General features: G+C 40.3%; 1 protein-coding gene across 1 annotated transcript in view; it reads right to left on the minus strand.

Moving 5' to 3' along the window:
* Positions 1–27,727, minus strand: part of MDN1 (midasin AAA ATPase 1) — a 1,255,339-nt gene that overhangs the window by 942,022 nt on the left and 285,590 nt on the right. Inside the window, 2 exon segments of the mRNA XM_053710546.1 lie at positions 7,212–7,346; positions 7,875–8,016. Coding sequence (XP_053566521.1) covers positions 7,212–7,346; positions 7,875–8,016 — 277 coding nt within the window.

Genomic DNA, 27,727 nt, shown 5'->3' on the forward strand with positions numbered 1-27,727 from the left:
AGTCATGCATGTCTGCTATTTCTTAACAAAAGGTGATCTCATAGAAGTTTTTACAACAATTTGCGTTATGACTGCAGAAGTGGTTTATAAATAACTTCAATAAGCAACCCAAGTTTCACAAGTTTGTGAAAAAGTTAAGTGTGTGTGTGTGTGTGTGTGTGTGTGTGTGTGTGTGATCGCATTTGATGGCGAAACTGTGACAGGAATGAAGTATACCAAAATGGGCCTAGGTCAATACCTTGGATGGTCTACAAAAAAATGTAAATATAGTTTTGATAGGTAAATAAATTTAAAAAATTAAAAATAAAAACAAATCTCTATTTCTGTTTAAATGGAGTGAAAGCAAAAATGCTAAAAAAAATAATAATATTCCAGTACTTTGGGCAAGTTCTTCCCTAAAATTCCTGGTCCTGAAGGTGTTAAAGGAAGATTAAACACAAACTTTTTCTTTCATGATTCAAACAGAGCATGTAAATCTTAAACAAATGTCCAATTTACTTGTTCTCTTGGTATCCTGAGCTAGGAAGGATCAGGAGCTGGGAAACTAGCTGTCGATTGGTGGCTGCACATACCCGTCTTGTGTCATTGGTTTACCAATGTTCGATGCTAGCTGTCAGTGGTGCATTGCTACTCTTTCAATAAAGGATATCACGAGAATGAAGCAACATTTATAACAGAAGTAAATAAAAAATATTTTTTTAAATTGTAAGCCCTACCTAAAATTTGGGTTTCATGTCCCTTTAGCCAAGTGTGAAAACCTTCTGCATTACTTAAAACCTTTTTGCTGTAATTGTATTTCAACAGTCAAACACAAATAAATTTAGGTATATTCGGTGAATATTTGCACTTTTTCAGAATGAGCTGGTGACTCAAAAAGTGTAAATATAAAAAGACTGTGCATGTTTTGTTAATGGAAGTAAATTGGAACATTGTTTAAAATTGCATGCTCTATCTGAATTATGAAAAAACATAATTTATGTAAGAACTTACCTGATAAATTCATTTCTTTCATATTAACAAGAGTCCATGAGCTAGTGACGTATGGGATATACATTCCTACCAGGAGGGGCAAAGTTTCCCAAACCTTAAAATGCCTATAAATACACCCCTCACCACACCCACAAATCAGTTTAACGAATAGCCAAGAAGTGGGGTGATAAGAAAAAAAGTGCGAAGCATATAAAATAAGGAATTGGAATAATTGTGCTTTATACAAAAAAATCATAACCACCACAAAAAAGGGTGGGCCTCATGGACTCTTGTTAATATGAAAGAAATGAATTTATCAGGTAAGTTCTTACATAAATTATGTTTTCTTTCATGTAATTAACAAGAGTCCATGAGCTAGTGACGTATGGGATAATGACTACCCAAGATGTGGATCTTTCCACACAAGAGTCACTAGAGAGGGAGGGATAAAATAAAGACAGCCAATTCCTGCTGAAAATAATCCACACCCAAAATAAAGTTTAACGAAAAACATAAGCAGAAGATTCAAACTGAAATCGCTGCCTGAAGAACTTTTCTACCAAAAACTGCTTCAGAAGAAGAAAATACATCAAAATGGTAGAATTTAGTAAAAGTATGCAAAGAGGACCAAGTTGCTGCTTTGCAGATCTGGTCAACCGAAGCTTCATTCCTAAACGCCCAGGAAGTAGATACTGACCTAGTAGAATGAGCTGTAATTCTCTGAGGCGGAATTTTACCCGACTCAACATAGGCAAGATGAATTAAAGATTTCAACCAAGATGCCAAAGAAATGGCAGAAGCTTTCTGGCCTTTCCTAGAACCGGAAAAGATAACAAATAGACTAGAAGTCTTACGGAAAGATTTCGTAGCTTCAACATAATATTTCAAAGCTCTAACAACATCCAAAGAATGCAACGATTTCTCCTTAGAATTCTTAGGATTAGGACATAATGAAGGAACCACAATTTCTCTACTAATGTTGTTGGAATTCACAACCTTAGGTAAAAATTCAAAAGAAGTTCGCAACACCGCCTTATCCTGATGAAAAATCAGAAAAGGAGACTCACAAGAAAGAGCAGATAATTCAGAAACTCTTCTAGCAGAAGAGATGGCCAAAAGGAACAAAACTTTCCAAGAAAGTAATTTAATGTCCAATGAATGCATAGGTTCAAACGGAGGAGCTTGAAGAGCTCCCAGAACCAAATTCAAACTCCAAGGAGGAGAAATTGACTTAATGACAGGTTTTATACGAACCAAAGCTTGTACAAAACAATGAATATCAGGAAGTATAGCAATCTTTCTGTGAAAAAGAACAGAAAGAGCGGAGATTTGTCCTTTCAAAGAACTTGCGGACAAACCCTTATCTAAACCATCCTGAAGAAACTGTAAAATTCTCGGTATTCTAAAAGAATGCCAAGAAAAATGATGAGAAAGACACCAAGAAATATAAGTCTTCCAGACTCTATAATATATCTCTCGAGATACAGATTTACGAGCCTGTAACATAGTATTAATCACGGAGTCAGAGAAACCTCTTTGACCAAGAATCAAGCGTTCAATCTCCATACCTTTAAATTTAAGGATTTCAGATCCGGATGGAAAAAAGGACCTTGCGACGGAAGGTCTGGTCTTAACGGAAGAGTCCATGGTTGGCAAGATGCCATCCGGACAAGATCCGCATACCAAAACCTGTGAGGCCATGCCGGAGCTATTAGCAGAACAAACGAGCATTCCCTCAGAATCTTGGAGATTACTCTTGGAAGAAGAACTAGAGGCGGAAAGATATAGGCAGGATGATACTTCCAAGGAAGTGATAATGCATCCACTGCCTCCGCCTGAGGATCCCGGGATCTGGACAGATACCTGGGAAGTTTCTTGTTTAGATGAGAGGCCATCAGATCTATCTCTGGGAGCCCCCACATTTGAACAATCTGAAGAAATACCTCTGGGTGAAGAGACCATTCGCCCGGATGCAACGTTTGGCGACTGAGATAATCCGCTTCCCAATTGTCTACACCTGGGATATGAACCGCAGAGATTAGACAGGAGCTGGATTCCGCCCAAACCAAAATTCGAGATACTTCTTTCATAGCCAGAGGACTGTGAGTCCCTCCTTGATGATTGATGTATGCCACAGTTGTGACATTGTCTGTCTGAAAACAAATGAACGATTCTCTCTTCAGAAGAGGCCAAAACTGAAGAGCTCTGAAAATTGCACGGAGTTCCAAAATATTGATCGGTAATCTCACCTCCTGAGATTCCCAAACTCCTTGTGCCGTCAGAGATCCCCACACAGCTCCCCAACCTGTGAGACTTGCATCTGTTGAAATTACAGTCCAGGTCGGAAGAACAAAAGAAGCCCCCTGAATTAAACGATGGTGATCTGTCCACCACGTTAGAGAGTGTCGAACAATCGGTTTTAAAGATATTAATTGATATATCTTCGTGTAATCCCTGCACCATTGGTTCAGCATACAGAGCTGAAGAGGTCGCATGTGAAAACGAGCAAAGGGGATCGCGTCCGATGCAGCAGTCATAAGACCTAGAATTTCCATGCATAAGGCTACCGAAGGGAATGATTGAGACTGAAGGTTTCGACAAGCTGTAATCAATTTTAGACGTCTCTTGTCTGTTAAAGACAGAGTCATGGACACTGAATCTATCTGGAAACCCAGAAAGGTTACCCTTGTTTGAGGAATCAAAGAACTTTTTGGTAAATTGATCCTCCAACCATGATCTTGAAGAAACAACACAAGTCGATTCGTATGAGACTCTGCTAAATGTAAAGACTGAGCAAGTACCAAGATATCGTCCAAATAAGGAAATACCACAATACCCTGTTCTCTGATTACAGACAGAAGGGCACCGAGAATCTTTGTGAAAATTCTTGGAGCTGTAGCAAGGCCAAACGGTAGAGCCACAAATTGGTAATGCTTGTCTAGAAAAGAGAATCTCAGGAACTGATAATGATCTGGATGAATCGGAATATGCAGATATGCATCCTGTAAATCTATTGTGGACATAAAATTCCCTTGCTGAACAAAAGGCAATATAGTCCTTACAGTTACCATCTTGAACGTTGGTATCCTTACATAACGATTCAATAATTTTAGATCCAGAACTGGTCTGAAGGAATTCTCCTTCTTTGGTACAATGAAGAGATTTGAATAAAACCCCATCCCCTGTTCCGGAACTGGAACTGGCATAATTACTCCAGCCAACTCTAGATCTGAAACACAATTCAGAAATGCTTGAGCTTTCACTGGATTTACTGGGACACGGGAAAGAAAAAATCTCTTTGCAGGAGGTCTCATCTTGAAACCAATTCTGTACCCTTCTGAAACAATGTTCTGAATCCAAAGATTGTGAACAGAATTGATCCAAATTTCTTTGAAAAAACGTAACCTGCCCCCTACCAGCTGAACTGGAATGAGGGCCGTACCTTCATGTGAACTTAGAAGCAGGCTTTGCCTTTCTAGCAGGCTTGGATTTATTCCAGACTGGAGATGGTTTCCAAACTGAAACTGCTCCTGAGGACGAAGGATCAGGCTTTTGTTCTTTGTTGAAACGAAAGGAACGAAAACGATTGTTAGCCCTGTTTTTACCTTTAGATTTTTTATCCTGTGGTAAAAAAGTTCCTTTCCCACCAGTAACAGTTGAAATAATAGAATCCAACTGAGAACCAAATAATTTGTTTCCCTGGAAAGAAATGGAAAGTAGAGTTGATTTAGAAGCCATATCAGCATTCCAAGTCTTAAGCCATAAAGCTCTTCTGGCTAAGATAGCCAGAGACATAAACCTAACATCAACTCTAATAATATCAAAAAATGGCATCACAGATAAAATTATTAGCATGCTGGAGAAGAATAATAATATCATGAGAATCACGATTTGTTACTTGTTGCGCTAGAGTTTCCAACCAAAAAGTTGAAGCTGCAGCAACATCAGCCAATGATATAGCAGGTCTAAGAAGATTACCTGAACACAGATAAGCTTTTCTTAGAAAAGATTCAATTTTTCTATCTAAAGGATCCTTAAACGAGGTACCATCTGACGTAGGAATGGTAGTACGTTTTAGCAAGGGTAGAAATAGCCCCATCAACTTTAGGGATTTTGTCCCAAAATTCTAACCTGTCAGGCGGAACAGGATATAATTGCTTAAAACGTTTAGAAGGAGTAAATGAACTACCCAATTTATCCCATTCTTTGGAAATAACTGCAGAAATAGCATTAGGAACAGGAAAAACTTCTGGAATAACCGCAGGAGCTTTAAAAACCTTATCCAAACGTATAGAATTAGTATCAAGAGGACTAGAATCCTCTATTTCTAAAGCAATTAGTACTTCTTTAAGTAAAGAGCGAATAAATTCCATCTTAAATAAATATGAAGATTTATCAGCATCAATCTCTGAGATAGAATCCTCTGAACCAGAAGAGTCCAAAGAATCAGAATGATGGTGTTCATTTAAAAATTCATCTGTAGAGAGAGAAGATTTAAAAGACTTTTTACGTTTACTAGAAGGAGAAATAACAGACAAAGCCTTCTTTATGGATTCAGAAACAAAATCTCTTATGTTATCAGGAACATTCTGCACCTTAGATGTTGAGGGAACTGCAACAGGCAATGGTACATTACTAAAGGAAATATTATCTGCTTTAACAAGTTTGTCATGACAATTATTACAAACAACAGCTGGAGGAATAGCTACCAAAAGTTTACAGCAGATACACTTAGCTTTGGTAGATCCAGCAGGCAGTGATTTTCCTGTAGTATCTTCTGGCTCAGATGCAACGTGAGACATCTTGCAATATGTAAGAGAAAAAACAACATATAAAGCAAAATTGATCAAATTCCTTAAATGACAGTTTCAGGAATGGGAAAGAATGCCAAATATCAAGCTTCTAGCAACCAGAAGCAAATGAAAAATGAGACTGAAATAATGTGGAGACAAAAGCGACGCCCATATTTTTTAGCGCCAAATAAGACGCCCACATTATTTGGCGCCTAAATGCTTTTGGCGCCAAAAATGACGCCACATCCGGAACGCCGACATTTTTGGCGCAAAATAACGTCAAAAAATGACGCAACTTCCGGCGACACGTATGACGCCGGAAACGGAAAAGAATTTTTGCGCCAAAAAAGTCCGCGCCAAGAATGACGCAATAAAATGAAGCATTTTCAGCCCCCGCGAGCCTAACAGCTCACAGGGAAAAAAGTCAAATTTTTGAGGTAAGAAAAATATGATAATTCAATGCATAATCCCAAATATGAAACTGACTGTCTGAAAATAAGGAAAGTTGAACATTCTGAGTCAAGGCAAATAAATGTTTGAATACATATATTTAGAACTTTATAAATAAAGTGCCCAACCATAGCTTAGAGTGTCACAGAAAATAAGACTTACTTACCCCAGGACACTCATCTACATGTTTGTAGAAAGCCAAACCAGTACTGAAACGAGAATCAGTAGAGGTAATGGTAAATATAAGAGTATATCGTCGATCTGAAAAGGGAGGTAAGAGATGAATCTCTACGACCGATAACAGAGAACCTTATGAAATAGACCCCGTAGAAGGAGATCACTGCATTCAATAGGCAATACTCTCTTCACATCCCTCTGACATTCACTGCACGCTGAGAGGAAAACCGGGCTCCAACTTGCTGCGGAGCGCATATCAACGTAGAATCTAGCACAAACTTACTTCACCACCTCCCTTGGAGGCAAAGTTTGTAAAACTGATTTGTGGGTGTGGTGAGGGGTGTATTTATAGGCATTTTAAGGTTTGGGAAACTTTGCCCCTCCTGGTAGGAATGTATATCCCATACGTCACTAGCTCATGGACTCTTGTTAATTACATGAAAGAAATTAATTTTTACTTAGGTGTCCATTTAGGAATTACAACGTGAAAAAAGTTATTTAAAAAAAAAAATTGATATCTTTAAACAACAAGATCACAATAGTTTAATATATGCTTTCTGCTATTATATACTGAATTATATTTACATTTCCTATATTTTTTGACAGGTTTTCATAGAGAGGATTGTTATTGATAATAAATTTGCTATCAGCTTGGTATAATATTTGAAATGTTTTCTAACTGGCCCTCTATTGTTCAGGGATGCTTATTAGGTTAGCAAGTGTATCATTATTTAATAAAATAGATCTTTACAAGACTAATTTTCTGATTTACCGCTTTTTTTTAATTACATTCCAAAAAACAAAAACAAAATTGCAACTCACTTAACTGGCGCTCTACACTTCCTTTGGAGAACAGAGTCTGCAGATCAATTTTCTTTTTAAAGCGCTTTTCTATGACTTGTTGAATAACATCCACCTCTTCTTGCTTCCTTACTCTGCCAGCCAGAAGCATGAATCCTTGCCGGAAAAAAAAATTGAATGTGTTCCAATAACTAGTTAAAGAGGCAGCTTTTAAAGGGTCAGTCTACACCTTAGTCATCTTAAAATCTTACCTTAGTTTAAGCTGCAAATAGCCTACTGCACATTTTCTAAATCATGCAGCAGGAATGGACAAAAGTTATTTTCAAATTAGTATTATTTCTAGACACATTGAAATGGCTTACAAGCTCCACCCACTGATGACATCACAATCTGGGTTGTATATGGCATCCAATCACAAAAGGTTCACTAGTTGGCTTCAACAGACTGTCATTGCTATTCTGCAGTGTGCCTAGATGTAGTCCAGATTGTGATGTCATCAGTGGGTGGTGCTTGAAAGCCATTTCAAAGTGGCCAGAAATAATATTCAAATAACTTTCATCGTTTCTGCTGCATGATATAGAAAGGGGTGCAGGCGGCTATTAGCAGTTTAATCTAAGGTAAGACTTTAAGATAAATAAGGTGTAAATTGTCCCTTTAATTAAATATAAACAAATACATACATACCATCATTTGCTAAATGTTGAAGCCAGTCATAGTCTTTTTCAGTTTGCTCAGATAACCTGTATCTATCAGCCCATCTGAAGAGATCACGTAGTGTTATGAAGCCATACTTTCCAGCAAATACAGACGATCCTCTTCTGTGGGACTACAAAGCAAGAACAGTTACAGCACAATAGACAAAGATGAATAACTTTGCAATCAAATAGCTCAGAGAAATATTATTGATTACATCCATTCTTTAACAGTTGCCTGGCATTTTCTGGGAGAATTTTTCATTAATTCACTAATTCAAAACAAAACTAAAAAGGTTACAGTTTGAGTTTGTAGGTGTGGAAGATCTGGCAATAAAGTCATAGGATGTTGAGGATCAAGACACTGCACCTTTACAGAATTAAAGTAAAGCTGTGCGGTTAGTTTAATACTTCCTTAACATGAAGCAGGACACAGACATTCTAAAAACCTTAAGATTCAACACCTAGAAACCCTTAAAAGTAAGATCTACATGAAGCACAATAACAAAAAGACCTTCTTATAAAAAAGGAAATTTATGCTTACTTGATAAATTTATTTCTTTTACGATATGAAGAGTCCACGGATTTCATCCTTACTTATGGGATATCTCCTCCTGGTCAGCAGGAGGAGGCAAAGAGCACCACAGCAGAGCTGTATATATAGCTCCTCCCTTCCCTCCCACTCCAGTCATTCGACCGAAGTTAGGAAGAGAAAGGAAAAGCCAAGGTGTAGGGGTGACTGAAGTTTAACAAAAATAAAGACCTGTCTTAGAAAATGACAGGGTGGGCTGTTGACTCGGCATATCGTAAAAGAAATAAATTTATCAGGTAAGCATAAATTTCCTTTTCTTTTACAAGATATGACGAGTCCACGGATCTCATCCTTACATATGGGATACAGTACCAAAGCTATAGGACACGGATGAAAGGGAGGGACAAGACAGGAACCTAAACGGAAGGCACCACTGCTTGAAGAACCTTTCTCCCAAAAACAGCCTCGGACAAGGCAAAAGTATCAAAATTGTAAAATTTGGAAAAAGTGTGAAGAATCGACCAAGTTGCAGCCTTGCAAATCTGTTCAACAGAAGCATCTTTTTTGAATGCCCATGAGGAAGCCACAGCCCTAGTAGAATAAGCAGTAATTCTTTCAGGAGGCTGCTGTCCAGCAGTCTCATATGCAAAACGGTTGATACTCTTCAGCCAGAAAGAAAGAGGTAGCCACAGCTTTCTGACCCCTACGTTTCCCGGAAAAGACAACAATAATGAAGATGATTGACAAAATTCTTTAGTCGCCTGCAAGTAAAACTTCAGGGCACGGACCACATACAAGTTATGTAACACTCCTTAGAAGGATTAGGACACAATGAAGGAACAATAATTTCCTGATTAATATTTTTGTTGGAAACAACCTTAGGAAGAAAACCAGGTTTGGTACGTAACACTACCTTATCGGAATGAAAAATAAGGTAAGGAGAATCACATTGTAATGCCGAAAGCTCAGAAACTCTGCGAGCAGAAGAAGTAGCAACAAAAAATAAAAAACTTTCCAAGATAACAATTTAATATCCATGGAATGCATAGGTTCAAACAGAACCCCAAGGAGGAGCAAAAGGTCCAAACACAGGCCTGATTCCAGTCAGAGCCTGACAAAAAGAGTGAACATCTGGAATATCTGCCAGACGTTTGTGTAGCAAAACAGATAAAGCAGAAAGCTGTCCCTTTAAGGAACTAGCTGACAATCTTTTCTCCAATCCATCTTGGAGAAAAGATAAAATCCTAGTAATCCTAAACTTACTCCATGAGTAGCCCTTGGATTCGCACCAACAAAGAAATTTACGCCATATTTTATGGTTAATCTTTCTAATAACAGCTGCAGAGAAATTAGATTTGGATAATGGAAGGGTCCCTGAATGAGAAGGTCCTGCCTCAATGGAAGCTTCCACGGCGGCAGAGAGGACATGTCCACTAGATCGGCATACCAAGTCCTGCAAGGCCACGCAGGAGCGATGAGAATCAACAAAGCCCTCTCCTGATTGACTCAAGCATCACCCGGCGCAGGAGAGCAAACGGCGGAAACACATAAGCTAGGTTGAACGACCAAGTCACTGCCAAGGCATCTATCAGCTCGGCCTGAGGATCCCTGAACCTGAATCCGTATTTCGGGAGCTAGGTATTCTGACGAGATCTCATAAGATCCAGCTCCGGTCTGCTCCACCTGAAAATCAGGATGGCAAAGACCTCCGGATGGAGATCCCATTCCCCCGGATAAGACGTCTGTCTGTTCAAAAAATCTGCTACCCAGTTGTCCACTCCTGGGATGTAGATTGCTGACAGATAACAAGAGTGAGTCTCCGCCCACCGAATGATCTTGGATACTTCTGTCATTGCTAAGGAACTCCTTGTTCCTCCCTAAAGATTAATAGCCACAGTTGTGATGATGTCCGACTGGAATCTAATGAAGTTGGCCAAAGCCAACTGAGGCCAAGCCTGAATTGCATTGAATATTGCTCTCAACTTCAGAACGGTGATGGGAAGAAGAGACTCCGACCGAGCCCACACACCCTGAACCATCAGGGAATTCCAGACTGCACCCCATCCTATTAGGCTGGCGTCCGTTGTCACTATCACCCATGAGGGTCTGCGGAAGCACATCCTTTGGGACAGATTATCCAGCGACAACTACCAATGAAGAGAGTCCCTTGACTCCTGATCCAGATCTATTTGAGGAGACAAATTTGCATAATCTCCATTCCATTGTCTGAGCATACTCAGTTGTAAAGGACTGAGATGAAAACGAGCAAACGGAATGATGTCCATTGCAGCTACCAGCAATCCAATTGCCGCCATGCACTGAGCCTCTGATGGCCGAGGATTGGACCAAAGAGATTGGTATGTATTCAGAATCTGTAACCTTCAGACTTCCATCAAAAAGATCATCATGGATTGAAAGTCGATTAGAGTTCCCATGAAAGGAACCCTGGTCTGTGGAATTAGAGAACTCTTTTCTAGATTCACCGTCCACCCGCGAGTCCTTAGAAAGGACATAATGTCGGTATGAGACTTTGGCAGCTGATAAGACGACGCATGGACCAGAATATCGTCCAGAAAAGATCTAAAATGGGTCGGAACATTCCCTCTTTTGTGGGAACAACAAAAAGATTTGAGTAAAATCCCTGCCCCTGTTTTTATATTGGCACAGGACAAGATACTCCCATGGAGGAGAGGTCTTTTACTTACAACGTAAGAACGCCTCTCGTTTTATCTGGTCTATAGACAATCGTGAAAGAAGAAACTTTCCTCTGGGGAAGGAATTTTTGAACTCCAACTGATACCCTTGAGACACGATTTCCAGTGTCCAGGGATCCTGAATGTCTCTTATCCAAGTCTGGACAAAAAGAGAAAGTCTGCCCGCTACTAAATCCGGTCCCGGATCGGGGGCTGCCCCTTCATGCTGTCTTGGTAGCAGCAGCAGGCTTCTTGGGATCTTTACCCTTGTTCCAAGACTGGTTGGGTCTCCAGGTGGACTTGGCTTGTGCATAATTCCCTTCCTGTTTAGCGGAAGAGGAAGCGGAGAATCCCTTGAAGTTTCAAAAGGAATAAAAATTACTCTGCCGTCCCCTTTGTGTTTTATCTTGAGGGAGGAGGTGACCCTTACCTCCCGTAATGTCAGAAATTATCTCCTTCAAGTCAGGCCCGAACAGGGTCCTCCCCTTGGAAGGAATAGCCAAAAACGTAGGCTTAGTAGACGCATCCGCAGATCAAGAATTCAATCATAAGGCACTGCGTGCTAAAACGGAAAATCCCAAACTCTTAGCCGCCGATGTGGTAATCTGCAAGGAAATATCAGAATTTTATAACTGAAACCCTTAAGAGGTTTAGGTCCTTTACATCTTAACCACCACAATGTACCCTGTATGTCACTGGTTGGTAAGGGTTTTTTCAGGACATAATAGCACAAGTCTAGCAAGAACACGCTATTGATGCCCTCCCTCCAGCAGGCTTTGTGGAATAGAGCAGTCTCAACGCTGGTGGCAAGACCGCGCTATAAAACAATCAAGTCCCAAAAAAAGGCCAGTGACATACAGGGTACGTCGCTGGTCCTTAAGGGGTTAAAGTAGTGTGCTGCAGTTCCACCAAAGGGGGAATACACACCAAAGAAAAAGCAGTAATGTCCCAATAAAAAAGACACGTACTGTCCCTTGAACTGTAAAAAACATAATTTATGTAAGAACTTACCTGATAAATTCATTTCTTTCATATTAGCAAGAGTCCATGAGCTAGTGACGTATGGGATATACATTCCTACCAGGAGGGGCAAAGTTTCCCAAACCTCAAAATGCCTATAAATACACCCCTCACCACACCCACAAATCAGTTTAACGCATAGCCAAGAAGTGGGGTGATAAGAAAAAAGTGCGAAAGCATAAAAAAACAGAATTTATGTTTACCTGATAAATTACTTTCTCCAACGGTGTGTCCGGTCCACGGCGTCATCCTTACTTGTGGGATATTCTCTTCCCCAACAGGAAATGGCAAAGAGCCCAGCAAAGCTGGTCACATGATCCCTCCTAGGCTCCGCCTACCCCAGTCATTCGACCGACGTTAAGGAGGAATATTTGCATAGGAGAAACCATATGTTACCGTGGTGACTGTAGTTAAAGAAAATAAATTATCAGACCTGATTAAAAAAAAAAAAAACCAGGGCGGGCCGTGGACCGGACACACCGTTGGAGAAAGTAATTTATCAGGTAAACATAAATTCTGTTTTCTCCAACATAGGTGTGTCCGGTCCACGGCGTCATCCTTACTTGTGGGAACCAATACCAAAGCTTTAGGACACGGATGAAGGGAGGGAGCAAATCAGGTCACCTAAATGGAAGGCACCACGGCTTGCAAAACCTTTCTCCCAAAAATAGCCTCAGAAGAAGCAAAAGTATCAAATTTGTAAAATTTAGAAAAAGTGTGCAGTGAAGACCAAGTCGCTGCCTTACATATCTGATCAACAGAAGCCTCGTTCTTGAAGGCCCATGTGGAAGCCACAGCCCTAGTGGAGTGAGCTGTGATTCTTTCAGGAGGCTGCCGTCCGGCAGTCTCATAAGCCAATCGGATAATGCTTTTAATCCAGAAGGAGAGAGAGGTAGAAGTTGCTTTTTTGACCTCTCCGTTTACCAGAATAAACAACAAACAAAGACAAAGTTTGTCTGAAATCCTTAGTAGCTGCTAAGTAAAATTTGAGAGCACGAACTACATCCAAGTTGTGCAACAAACGTTCCTTCTTTGAAACTGGATTAGGACACAAAGAAGGCACAACTATCTCCTGGTTAATGTTTTTGTTAGAAACAACTTTCTCCTGGTTAATGTTTTTGTTAGAAACAACTTTTGGAAGAAAACCAGGTTTAGTACGCAAAACCACCTTATCTGCATGGAACACCAGATAAGGAGAAGAACACTGCAGAGCAGATAATTCTGAAACTCTTCTAGCAGAAGAAATTGCAACCAAAAACAAAACTTTCCAAGATAATAACTTAATATCAACGGAATGTAAGGGTTCAAACGGAACCCCCTGAAGAACTGAAAGAACTAGGTTGAGACTCCAAGGAGGAGTCAAAATTTTGTAAACAGGCTTGATTCTAACCAGAGCCTGAACAAAGGCTAGAACATCTGGCACAGCTGCCAGCTTTTTGTGAAGTAACACAGACAAGGCAGAAATCTGTCCCATCAAGGAACTTACAGATAATCCTTTTTCCAATCCTTCTCGAAGGAAGGATAGACTCTTAGGAATCTTAACCTTGTCCCAAGGGAATCCTGCAGATTCACACCAACAGATATACCAAATTATGTGGTAATTTTTCTGGTTACAGGCTTTCAGGCCTGAACAAGAGTATTAATAACAGAATCTGAGAACCCTCGCTTTGATAAGATCAAGCGTTCAATCTCCAAGCAGTCAGCTGGAGTGGGTCGAACGGACCTAGAACAAGAAGGTCTCGTCTCAAAGGTAGCTTCCATGGTGGAGCCGATGACATATTCACCAGATCTGCATACCAAGTCCTGCGTGGCCATGCAGGAGCTATCAAAATCACCGACGCCCTCTCCTGATTGATCCTGGCTACCAGCCTGGGGATGAGAGGAAACGGCGGGAACACATAAGCTAGTTTGAAGGTCCAAGGTGCTACTAGTGCATCCACTAGAGCCGCCTTGGGATCCCTGGATCTGTACCCGTAGTAAGGAACTCTGAAGTTCTGACGAGAGGCCATCAGATCCATGTCTGGAATGCCCCACGGTTGAGTGACTTGGGCAAAGATTTCCGGATGGAGTTCCCACTCCCCCGGATGCAATGTCTGACGACTCAGAAAATCCGCTTCCCAATTTTCCACTCCTGGGATGTGGATAGCAGACAGGTGGCAGGAGTGAGACTCCGCCCATAGAATGATTTTGGTCACTTCTTCCATCGCTAGGGAACTCCTTGTTCCCCCCTGATGGTTGATGTATGAACTTGGCCCTCGCTAGCTGAGGCCAAGCTTTGAGAGCATTGAATATCGCTCTCAGTTCCAGAATATTTATCGGTAGAAGAGATTCTACCCGAGACCAAAGACCCTGAGCTTTCAGGGATCCCCAGACCGCGCCCCAGCCCATCAGACTGGCGTCGGTCGTGACAATGACCCACTCTGGTCTGCGGAAGGTCATCCCTTGTGACAGGTTGTCCAGGGACAGCCACCAACGGAATGAGTCTCTGGTCCTCTGATTTACTTGTATCTTCGGAGACAAGTCTGAATAGTCCCCATTCCACTGACTGAGCATGAACAGTTGTAATGGTCTTAGATGAATGCGCACAAAAGGAACTATGTCCATTGCCGCTACCATCAAACCTATCACTTCCATGCGCTGCGCTATGGAAGGAAGAGGAACGGAATGAAGTATCCGACAAGAGTCTAGGAGTTTTGTTTTTCTGGCTTCTGTCAGAAAAATCCTCATTTCTAAGGAGTCTATTATAGTTCCCAAGAAGGGAACCCTCGTTGACGGAGATAGAGAACTCTTTTCCACGTTCACTTTCCATCCGTGAGATCTGAGAAAGGCCAGGACAATGTCCGTGTGAGCCTTTACTTGAGGAAGGGACGACGCTCGAATCAGAATGTCGTCCAAGTAAGGTACTACAGCAATGCCCCTTGGTCTTAGCACCGCCAGAAGGGACCCTAGTACCTATGAGAAAATCCTAGGAGCAGTGGCTAATCCGAAAGAAAACGCCACGAACTGGAAATGCTTGTCCAGGAATGCAAACCTTAGGAACCGATGATGTTCCTTGTGGATAGGAATATGTAGATACGCATCCTTGAAATCCACCTTGGTCATGAATTGACCTTCCTGGATGGAAGGAAGAAGTGTTCGAATGGTTTCCATCTTGAACGATGGAACCTTGAGAAACTTGTTCAAGATCTTGAGATCTAAGATTGGTCTGAACGTTCCCTCTTTTTTGGGAACTATGAACAGATTGGAGTAGAACCCCATCCCTTGTTCTCCTAATGGAACAGGATGAATCACTCCCATTTTTAGCAGGTCTTCTACCCAATGTAAGAATGCCTGTCTTCTTATGTGGTCTGAAGACAACTGAGACCTGTGGAACCTCCCCCTTGGAGGAAGCCCCTTGAACTCCAGAGAATAACCTTGGGAGACTATTTCTAGCGCCCAAGGATCCAGAACATCTCTTGCCCCAGCCTGAGCGAAGAGAGAGAGTCTGCCCCCCACCAGATCCGGTCCCGGATCGGGGGCCCGCATTTCATGCTGTCTTGGGAGCAGTGGCAGGTTTCCTGGCCTGCTTTCCTTTGTTCCAGCCTTGCATAGGTCTCCAGGCTGGATTGGCTTGAGAAGTATTACCTTCCTGCTTAGAGGACGTAGCCCTTGGGGCTGATCCGTTTCTGCGAAAGGGACGAAACTTAGGTTTATTTTTGGTCTTGAAAAGACCTATCCTGAGGAAGGGCGTGGCCCTTGCCCCCAGTGATATCAGAGATAATCTCTTTCAAGTCAGGGTCAAAGAGTGTTTTCCCCTTGAAAGGAATGTCAAGCAATTTGTTCTTGGAAGACGCATCCGCTGCCCAAGATTTTAACCAAAGCGCTCTGCGCCACAATAGCAAACCCAGAATTTTTTCGCCGCTAACCTAGCCAATTGCAAGGTGGCGTCTAGGGTGAAAGAATTAGCCAATTTAAGAGCACGAATTCTGTCCATAATCTCCTCATAAGAAGAAGAATTACTAATAATCGCCTTTCCTAGCTCATCAAACTAGAAACACGCGGCTGCAGTGACAGGGACAATGCATGCAATTGGTTGTAGAAGGGAACCTTGCTGAACAAACATCTTTAGCAGACCTTCTAATTTTTTATCCATAGGATCTTGGAAAGCACAACTATCTTCTATGGGTATAGTGGCGCGCTTGTGTAGAGTAGAAACCGCCCCCTCGACCTTGGGGACTGTCTGCCATCAGTCCTTTCTGGGGTCGACTATAGGAAAACAATTTTATAAATATGGGGGGAGGTACTAAAGGTATACCGGGCCTGTCCCATTCTTTACTAACAATGTACGCCACCCGCTTGGATATAGGAAAAGCTTCGGGGGGCCCCGGGGCCTCTAAGAGCTTTTCCATTTTACATAGTGGTTCTGGAATGACCAGATAATCACAATCATCCAAATTGGATAACACCTCCTTAAGCAGAGCGCGGAGATGTTCCAACTTAAATTTAAAAGTAATCACATCAGGTTCAGCTTGTTGAGAAATGTTTCCTGAATCTGAAATTTCTCCCTCAGACAAAACCTCCCTGGCCCCCTCAGACTGGTGTAGGGGCCCTTCAGAAACCATATCATCAGCGTTCTCATGCTCTACAGAATTTTCTAAAACAGAGCAGTCGCGCTTTCGCTGATAAGTGGGCATATTGGCTAAAATGTTTTTGATAGAATTATCCATTACAGCCGTTAAATGTTGCATAGTAAGGAGTATTGGCGCACTAGATGTACTAGGGGCCTCCTGTATGGGCAAGACTGGTGTAGACGAAGGAGGGGATGATGCAGTACCATGCTTACTCCCCTCACTTGAGGAATCATCTTGGGCATCATTTTTACTAAATTTTTTTATGACATAAAATACATATAGTTAAATGAGAAGGAACCTTGGTTTCCCCACAGTCAGAACACAATCTATCTGGTAGTTCAGACATGTTAAACAGGCATAAACTTGATAACAAAGCACAAAAAACGTTTTAAAATAAAACCGTTACTGTCACTTTAAATTTTAAACTAAACACACTTTATTACTGCAATTGCGAAAAAGTATGAAGGAATTGTTCAAAATTCACCAAAATTTCACCACAGTGTCTTAAAGCCTTAAAAGTATTGCACACCAAATTTGGAAGCTTTAACCCTTAAAATAACGGAACCGGAGCCGTTTTTATATTTAACCCCTTTACAGTCCCTGGAATCTGCTTTGCTGAGACCCAACCAAGCCCAAAGGGGAATACGATACCAAATGATGCCTTCAGAAAGACTTTTCTATGTATCAGAGCTCCACACACATGCAGCTGCATGCCATGCTGTCCTCAAAAACAAGTGCGCCATACCGGCGCGAAAATGAGGCTCTGACTATGATTAGGGAAAGCCCCTAAAGAATAAGGTGTCAAAAACAGTGCCTGCCGATATAATCATATCAAAATACCCAGAATAAATGATTCCTCAAGGCTAAATATGTGTTAATAATGAATCGATTTAGCCCAGAAAAAGTCTACAGTCTTAATAAGCCCTTGTGAAGCCCTTATTTACTATCTTAATAAACATGGCTTACCGGATCCCATAGGGAAAATGACAGCTTCCAGCATTACATCGTCTTGTTAGAATGTGTCATACCTCAAGCAGTAAGAGACTGCACACTGTTCCCCCAACTGAAGTTAATTGCTCTCAACAGTCCTGTGTGGAACAGCCATGGATTTTAGTTACGGTGCTAAAATCATTTTCCTCATACAAACAGAAATCTTCATCTCTTTTCTGTTTCTGAGTAAATAGTACATACCAGCACTATTTTAAAATAACAAACTCTTGATTGAATAATAAAAACTACAGTTAAACACTAAAAAACTCTAAGCCATCTCCGTGGAGATGTTGCCTGTACAACGGCAAAGAGAATGACTGGGGTAGGCGGAGCCTAGGAGGGATCATGTGACCAGCTTTGCTGGGCTCTTTGCCATTTCCTGTTGGGGAAGAGAATATCCCACAAGTAAGGATGACGCCGTGGACCGGACACACCTATGTTGGAGAAATAAGGAATTGGAAAAATTGTGCATTATACAAAAAAAATCATAACCACCACAAAAAGGGTGGGCCTCATGGACTCTTGCTAATATGAAAGAAATGAATTTATCAGGTAAGTTCTTACATAAATTATGTTTTCTTTCATGTAATTAGCAAGAGTCCATGAGCTAGTGACGTATGGGATAATGACTACCCAAGATGTGGATCTTCCACGCAAGAGTCACTAGAGAGGGAGGGATAAAATAAAGACAGCCAATTCCGCTGAAAATAATCCACACCCAAACTAAAGTTTAAATCTTATAATGAAAAAAACTGAAATTATAAGCAGAAGAATCAAACTGAAACAGCTGCCTGAAGTACTTTTCTACCAAAAACTGCTTCAGAAGAAGAAAACACATCAAAATGGTAGAATTTAGTAAAAGTATGCAAAGAAGACCAAGTTGCTGCTTTGCAAATCTGATCAACCAAAGCTTCATTCCTAAACGCCCAGGAAGTAGAAACTGACCTAGTAGAATGAGCTGTAATCCTTTGAGGCGGAGTTTTACCCGACTCGACATAAGCATGATGAATTAAAGATTTCAACCAAGATGCCAAAGAAATGGCAGAGGCCTTCTGACCTTTCCTAGAACCGGAAAAGATAACAAATAGACTAGAAGTCTTTCGGAAATTCTTAGTAGCTTCAACATAATATTTCAAAGCTCTAACTACATCCAAAGAATGCAATGATTTCTCCTTAGAATTCTTAGGATTAGGACATAATGAAGGAACCACAATTTCTCTACTAATGTTGTTAGAATTCACAACCTTAGGTAGAAATTTAAAAGAAGTTCGCAACACCGCCTTATCCTGATGAAAAATCAGAAAAGGAGACTCACAAGCCCTGAAGGATTTGCAATCCTATGATGACAGTCATAAGGCGAGCCGATAAAGGTGGTAATATTGTTGCTTTGGACAGAGCTTCATATATACAAGAAGCCATGAGACAGTTAAATGATAGAGATGTTTACACTAGACTTGTGAGGAATCCTACAGATGCTTTTAAAAAGGATCTGATGGATCTATTGGATGATGGTGTTCAGGAGGAAATCTTTGACCAAGACACATTTAATTATTTGCTGGTAGCTAACCCAGTTATACCAATTTTTCATCACCTCCCCAAGGTGCATAAATCCTTGGAGGAGGTGAAAGGTAAACCTATTGTGTCAGGGATCGGTTCCCTCTTTGAACACCTCTCCAATTGGGTTGAAACACTTTTACAACCCCTGGTTCTACAATTTCCCTCATATCTGCGAGACACAAAACATTTGGTGTCTAATTTGGATAAGATGTCTTGGGGCACTACATCTTCCTGGTTAACAATAGATGTGGTTGGCCTATATTCGGCAATTCCACACAATATAGGAGTAGAAGCAGTAGCAGAAATCTTAAAAGACTTCAGCAACTATGATCATGACTTAAGGATTTTCATTTGCAGAGCATTGGACTTCCTTTTAACGCACAACTTTTTTCGTTTTGAGGGTGATTTTTACCTCCAGAGACGTGGGACCGCGATGGGTGCGAAGTTCGCGCCATCCTACGCTAACATCTATATGGGATGGTGGGAACGGTCCCACGTCTTTGGGGGTGAAAATCCATTTCATGATAAAATCAAATTATACAAACGTTTTATTGATGACCTCCTCTTCATATGGCAAGGCACTGAGGAGGAGGCCAAGTTGTATGTTGACTATCTGAATGCAAATAAAGTAGGCTTGCAGTTCACATATCAGTTTGAAAAGGTTAAGATTCCCTATCTAGTTATAGTCTTAGAAGGTGTTCTTGAAACTAATAGCATTAAAACCACGCTGTATAGAAAACCTATTATGTCAAACACAATATTACATGCAAAGAGCAACCACCCCAAGCATACAGGCTTTGGGGTGGCAAAGGGGCAATTTATGCGTATTAAGAGAAACTGCTCTGAAGATAGTGATTTTCTTCTAGAGAGTAATAAATTTAAAGAATCTCTATTGCAGAGAGGGTATCGACCCAAGACAATAAATAGAGCACTCCTAGAAGTGTCACGTATGGATAGGGCCACACTCAAATAATGAAACTATCAATCGTCATAAACGATTTGATCTATCAAGACCCACCTTCTCTACGACCTACAGTCCTCAATTTTATGATATTTGTGGCATTATCAAGAAACATCTACCGATAGTGTCGGCTGAAGACAGCCTGAAGGACTATGTAGAAGGAGGTTGTAACTATGTATCTAGGAGAGGGTGTACGATTGGAAATCTAATATCACCCAGTCAATTAAAGAAAAAAACAGAAACACACGCGAGTAGCTGGCTTACTATAAAAGGCCACTATAAATGTAACTACACAAATTGCATTGCCTGCTCACACGTACGAGTTGGTCAGACTTTTCAATCACGTGTCACCAATAAGGTATATACTCATGAAAGTTGTAGCACATGTCGTAGTACATATGCTGTTTATCTTATTGAATGCACCAGCTGTAGACTTCAGTATACGGGATGTACTACTAGGGAGGCCAGAACAAGAGTAAGGGAGCATTTAAATGACATCAAGAATAAAATTGAATGCTCAGATTTGTCTAGGCATTTCATCTATTGTCATAACCAGGATGTAACTTCATTTAGTTGGCAAATAATAGAGTTAGTAAAACCTAGATCAAGAGGAGGAGACAGAACTAGTCACCTCCTATATAGAGAAGCCTTCTGGATCTTCCAGTTACAGACAAGAAGACCTAAGGGCTTAAATATTGAGAGGGATGTCATTAATTTTTGGAAAAGGACCTGAATGCAAATAATCATAATTTTAATAACAAGTTAATGATGTAAGTATTAGCATTAGCACTGGTATCATGAGTCTCTTTTGGCTAAATGCTGTCCCCTAATGCTAATAAGAACTCTATCTAGTCACTGTCAAACCAATATTAAGAGATATTCATCTTATATATTATTGTTCATTTTCTAAAGATGATAAGCCAGTCCCAGATGTTTAGATCCTAGGTTTGTGTAGTTTGTACTAAATAATTATGAGAAACAGTATATTTATAAACTGCACGAGCTGGGTATTTTCCATCTCTTTTTATGTCTTATTCCCTGATTATCTAAAAATAGCTTTTGTTGAAGGATCAGAATGTTACAAAAACATATAAAGTCTACTTGTTCATTAAATATAATAAAATAAAGGTTGCAATAATTAATTAGGGATTGAGATAGAAATAAAATACAATGTGAATACAAACATTTAACAAATAAATTCAAAATATCCATATTCACATAACAAATTTTTGTACAGGATATATACATATGAATTTGTAACAATCAACAAACATAAATATAGCAGGTAGTGAAAGAGTTAATCCTATGCAAGTGTTATAGAATTGAGTAATTAACTTTCGAGCGAATGAAATCACAGCATATCTCAGGAGCCATTTTGGCTATTGTGTATAAAAGAGGGGCATTTACAATGTTAAATTATGTCTATGAATAAGGCCAGGAGGGCCGAAACGCGTAAGACAGCTTAAGGGATGAGCTGTGATTGAAAAGGATTTTATGAATGTTTTATATTTGAATAAAGCTTTGGATTTTTTTAAGCGCTTAATTTGACTCGCTGGTGTTCTTGAGCTGTTAGGGATAAAATAAAGACAGCCAATTCCGCTGAAAATAATCCACACCCAAACTAAAGTTTAAATCTTATAATGAAAAAAACTGAAATTATAAGCAGAAGAATCAAACTGAAACAGCTGCCTGAAGTACTTTTCTACCAAAAACTGCTTCAGAAGAAGAAAACACATCAAAATGGTAGAATTTAGTAAAAGTATGCAAAGAAGACCAAGTTGCTGCTTTGCAAATATGATCAACCAAAGCTTCATTCCTAAACGCCCAGGAAGTAGAAACTGACCTAGTAGAATGAGCTGTAATCCTTTGAGGCGGAGTTTTACCCGACTCGACATAAGCATGATGAATTAAAGATTTCAACCAAGATGCCAAAGAAATAGCAGAGGCCTTCTGACCTTTCCTAGAACCGGAAAAGATAACAAATAGACTAGAAGTCTTTCGGAAATTCTTAGTAGCTTCAACATAATATTTCAAAGCTCTAACTACATCCAAAGAATGCAATGATTTCTCCTTAGAATTCTTAGGATTAGGACATAATGAAGGAACCACAATTTCTCTACTAATGTTGTTAGTATTCACAACCTTAGGTAAAAACTTAAAAGAAGTTCGCAACACCGCCTTATCCTGATGAAAAATCAGAAAAGGAGACTCACAAGAAAGAGCAGATAATTCAGAAACTCTTCTGGCAGAAGAGATGGCCAAAAGGAACAAAACTTTCCAAGAAAGTAATTTAATGTCCAATGAATGCATAGGTTCAAACGGAGGAGCTTGAAGAGCCCCCAGAACCAAATTCAAACTCCAAGGAGGAGAAATTGACTTAATGACAGGTTTTATACGAACCAAAGCTTGTACAAAACAATGAATATCAGGAAGATTAGCAATCTTTCTGTGAAAAAGAACAGAAAGAGCAGAGATTTGTCCTTTCAAGGAACTTGCAGACAAACCTTTATCCAAACCATCCTGAAGAAACTGTAAAATTCTCGGAATTCTAAAAGAATGCCAGGAAAAATGATGAGAAAGACACCAAGAAATATAAGTCTTCCAGACTCTATAATATATCTCCCTAGATATGGATTTACGAGCCTGTAACATAGTATTAATCACAGAGTCAGAGAAACCTCTTTGACTAAGAATCAAGCGTTCAATCTCCATACCTTTAAATTTAAGGATTTGAGATCCTGATGGAAAAAAAGGACCTTGCGACAGAAGGTCTGGTCTTAACGGAAGAGTCCACGGTTGGCAAGAGGCCATCCGGACAAGATCCGCATACCAAAACCTGTGAGGCCATGCTGGAGCTACCAGCAGAACAAACGAGCATTCCTTCAGAATCTTGGAGATTACTCTTGGAAGAAGAACTAGAGGCGGAAAGATATAGGCAGGATGATACTTCCAAGGAAGTGACAATGCATCCACTGCTTCCGCTTGAGGATCCCTGGATCTGGACAGATACCTGGGAAGTTTCTTGTTTAGATGAGAAGCCATCAGATCTATTTCTGGAAGTCCCCATATTTGAACAATCTGAAGAAATACCTCTGGGTGAAGAGACCATTCGCCCGGATGTAACGTTTGGCGACTGAGATAATCCGCTTCCCAATTGTCTATACCTGGGATATGAACCGCAGAAACTAGACAGGAGCTGGATTCCGCCCATACCAGAATTCGAGATACTTCTTTCATGGCCAGAGGACTGTGAGTCCCTCCTTGATGATTGATGTATGCCACAGTTGTGACATTGTCTGTCTGAAAACAAATGAACGATTCTCTCTTTAGAAGAGGCCAAGACTGAAGAGCTCTGAAAATTGCACGGAGTTCTAAAATATTGATTGGTAATCTCACCTCGTGAGATTCCCAAACCCCTTGTGCTGTCAGAGACCCCCAAACAGCTCCCCAACCTGTCAGACTTGCATCTGTTGAAATCACAGTCCAGGTCGGAAGAACAAAAGAAGCCCCCTGAACTAAATGATGGTGATCTGTCCACCACGTCAGAGAGTGTCGTACAATCGGTTTTAAAGATATTAATTGAGATATCTTTGTGTAATCCCTGCACCACTGGTTCAGCATACAGAGCTGAAGAGGTCGCATGTGAAAACGAGCAAAGGGGATCGCATCCGATGCAGCAGTCATAAGACCTAGAATTTCCATGCATAAGGCTACCGAAGGGAATGATTGTGATTGAAGGTTTCGACAAGCTGAGATCAATTTTAGACGTCTCTTGTCTGTCAGAGACAGAGTCATGGACACTGAATCTATCTGGAAACCTAAAAAGGTAACCCTTGTTTGAGGAATCAATGAACTTTTCGGTAAATTGATCCTCAAACCATGATCTTGAAGAAACAACACAAGTCGATTCGTATGAGATTCTGCTAAATGTGAAGACTGAGCAAGTACCAAGATATCGTCCAAATAAGGAAATACCACAATACCCTGTTCTCTGATTACAGACAGAAGGGCACCGAGAACCTTTGTAAAAATCCTTGGAGCTGTTGCTAGGCCAAACGGCAGAGCCACAAACTGGTAATGCTTGTCTAGGAAAGAGAATCTCAGAAACTGATAGTGATCTGGATGAATCGGAATATGCAGATATGCATCCTGTAAATCTATTGTGGACATATAATGCCCTTGCTGAACAAAAGGCAGAATAGTCCTTATAGTTACCATCTTGAATGTTGGTATTCTTACATAACGATTCAATATTTTTAGATCCAGAACTGGTCTGAAGGAATTCTCCTTCTTTGGTACAATGAAGAGATTTGAATAAAACCCCAGCCCCTGTTCCAGAACTGGAACTGGCATAATTACTCCAGCCAACTCTAGATCTGAAACACATTTCAGAAATGCTTGAGCCTTTGCTGGATTTACTGGGACACGGGAAAGAAAAAATCTCTTTGCAGGAGGCCTTATCTTGAAGCCAATTCTGTACCCTTCTGAAACAATGTTTTGAATCCAAAGATTGTGAATTGAATTGATCCAAATTTGTTTGAAAAAAACGTAATCTGCCCCCTACCAGCTGGGCTGGAATGAGGGCCGCACCTTCATGTGGACTTGGGAGCTGGTTTTGGTTTTCTAAAAGGCTTGGACTTATTCCAGACTGGAGATGGTTTCCAAACTGATACCGCTCCTGAGGGCGAAGGATCAGGCTTTTGTTCCTTATTGTGACGAAAGGAACGAAAACGATTATTAGACCTAAATTTACCTTTAGATTTTCTATCCTGTGGTAAAAAAGTTCCTTTCCCTCCAGTAACAGTTGAGATAATAGAATCCAACTGAGAACCAAATAATTTATTACCCTGGAAAGAAAGGGAAAGCAAAGTTGACTTAGAAGACATATCAGCATTCCAAGTTTTAAGCCATAAACCTCTTCTAGCTAGAATAGCTAGAGACATATACCTGACATCAACTCTAATGATATCAAAGATGGCATCACAAATAAAGTTATTAGCATGTTGAAGAAGATTAACAATGCTATGAGGGTTATGATCTGTTACTTGTTGCGCTAAAGCTTCTAACCAAAAAGTTGAAGCTGCAGCCACATCCGCTAAAGATATAGCAGGTCTAAGAAGATTACCTTAACATAAGTAAGCTTTTCTTAGAAAGGATTCAATCTTCCTATCTAAAGGATCCTTAAACGAAGTACCATCTGACGTAGGAATAGTAGTACGTTTAGCAAGAGTAGAGACAGTCCCATCAACCTTAGGGATTTTGTCCCAAAATTCTAATCTGTCAGACGGCACAGGATATAATTGCTTAAAACGTTTAGGAGGAGTAAATGAATTACCCAAATTATTCCATTCCCTGGAGATTACTTCAGAAATAGCATCAGGGACAGGAAAAACTTCTGGAATAACTACAGGAGATTTAAAAACCTTATTTAAACGTTTAGATTTAGTATCAAGAGGACCAGAATCCTCTATTTCTAATGCAATTAAGACCTCTTTAAGTAAAGAACGAATAAATTCCATTTTGAATAAATATGAAGATTTATCAGCATCAACCTCTGAGACAGAATCCTCTGAACCAGAGGAACCACTATCAGAATCAGAATGATGATGTTCATTTAAAAATTCATCTGAAAAATGAGACATTTTATAAGACCTTTTACGTTTACTAGAAGGGGGAATAACAGACATAGCCTTCTTAATAGATTTAGAAACAAAATCTCTTATGTTAACAGGAACACTCTGAGCATTAGATGTTGATGGAACCACAACAGGTAATGTAACATTACTAAAGGAAATATTATCTGCATTAACAAGTTTGTCATGACATTCATTACAAACAACAGCTGGAGGAACAGATACCACAAGTTTACAACAGATACACTTAACATTGGTAGATCCAGCACCAGCAGCGTTTTTCCAGAAGTATCTTCTGACTCAGTGTCAATCTGGGACATCTTGCAATATGTAATAGAAAAAACAACATATAAAGCAAAATTGATCAAATTCCTTAAATGACAGTTTCAGGAATGGGAAAAAATGCCAGTGAACAAGCTTCTAGCAACCAGAAGCAATAAATAATGAGACTTAAATAATGTGGAGACAAAAGTGACGCCCATATTTTTTAGCGCCAAAAAAGACGCCCACATTATTTGGCGCCTAAATGCTTTTGGCGGCAAAAATGACGCCACATCCGGAACGCCAACACTTTTGGCGCAAAAAAACGTCAAAAATGACGCAACTTCCGGCGACACGTATGACGCCGGAAACAGAAAAAACTTTTTGCGCAAAAAAAGTCCGCGCCAAGAATGACGCAATAAAATTAAGCATTTTCAGCCCCCGCGAGCCTAACAGCCCACAGGAAAAAAAGTCAAATTTTAAGGTAAGAAAAAAATTGATTTATTCAAATGCATTATCCCAAATATGAAACTGACTGTCTGAAATAAGGAATGTTGAACATCCTGAGTCAAGGCAAATAAATGTTTGAATACATATATTTAGAACTTTATACAAAAGTGCCCAACCATAGCTTAGAGTGTCACAGAAAATAAGATTTACTTACCCCAGGACACTCATCTACATGTAGTAGAAAGCCAAACCAGTACTGAAACGAGAATCAGTAGAGGTAATGGTATATATAAGAGTATATTGTCAATCTGAAAAGGGAGGTAAGAGATGAATCTCTACGACCGATAACAGAGAACCTATGAAATAGACCCCGTAGAAGGAGATCATTGAATTCAAATAGGCAATACTCTCCTCACATCCCTCTGACATTCACTGCACGCTGAGAGGAAAACCGGGCTCCAACCTGCTGCGGAGCACATATCAACGTAGAATCTAGCACAAACTTACTTCACCACCTCCATAGGAGGCAAAGTTTGTAAAACTGATTTGTGGGTGTGGTGAGGGGTGTATTTATAGGCATTTTGAGGTTTGGGAAACTTTGCCCCTCCTGGTAGGAATGTATATCCCATACGTCACTAGCTCATGGACTCTTGCTAATTACATGAAAGAAAACAGACATTTACTTTATTGTACGAAAGCAAGTGAGGGTCGCGTGCAATATTACATCACATAGCTTCAGCAGTGTACTTGTAAATTTGGGAACCCGCCAATCTTAGGATGTAGGCAAGGTGCCAGTAAAAGGACACCCACTGAGTGGAAAAAAACTTAGAGCTGAAATTATGTATACAATGTACATAAAACAAAATCAGTACTGTCTCTTTAAATCTGAAAGAGACTCATCTTTATGTCAATGACCCACTGAATATCTGTTGTATCATCCACTTAAAAAAACAGAATTTATGTTTACCTGATAAATTACTTTCTCCAACGGTGTGTCCGGTCCACGGCGTCATCCTTACTTGTGGGATATTCTCCTCCCCAACAGGAAATGGCAAAGAGCCCAGCAAAGCTGGTCACATGATCCCTCCTAGGCTCCGCCTACCCCAGTCATTCGACCAACGTTAAGGAGGAATATTTG

Source organism: Bombina bombina, chromosome 4 (genome assembly GCF_027579735.1).
Source record: "Bombina bombina isolate aBomBom1 chromosome 4, aBomBom1.pri, whole genome shotgun sequence".
In the NCBI taxonomy this organism is placed as follows: Eukaryota; Metazoa; Chordata; class Amphibia; order Anura; family Bombinatoridae; genus Bombina; species Bombina bombina.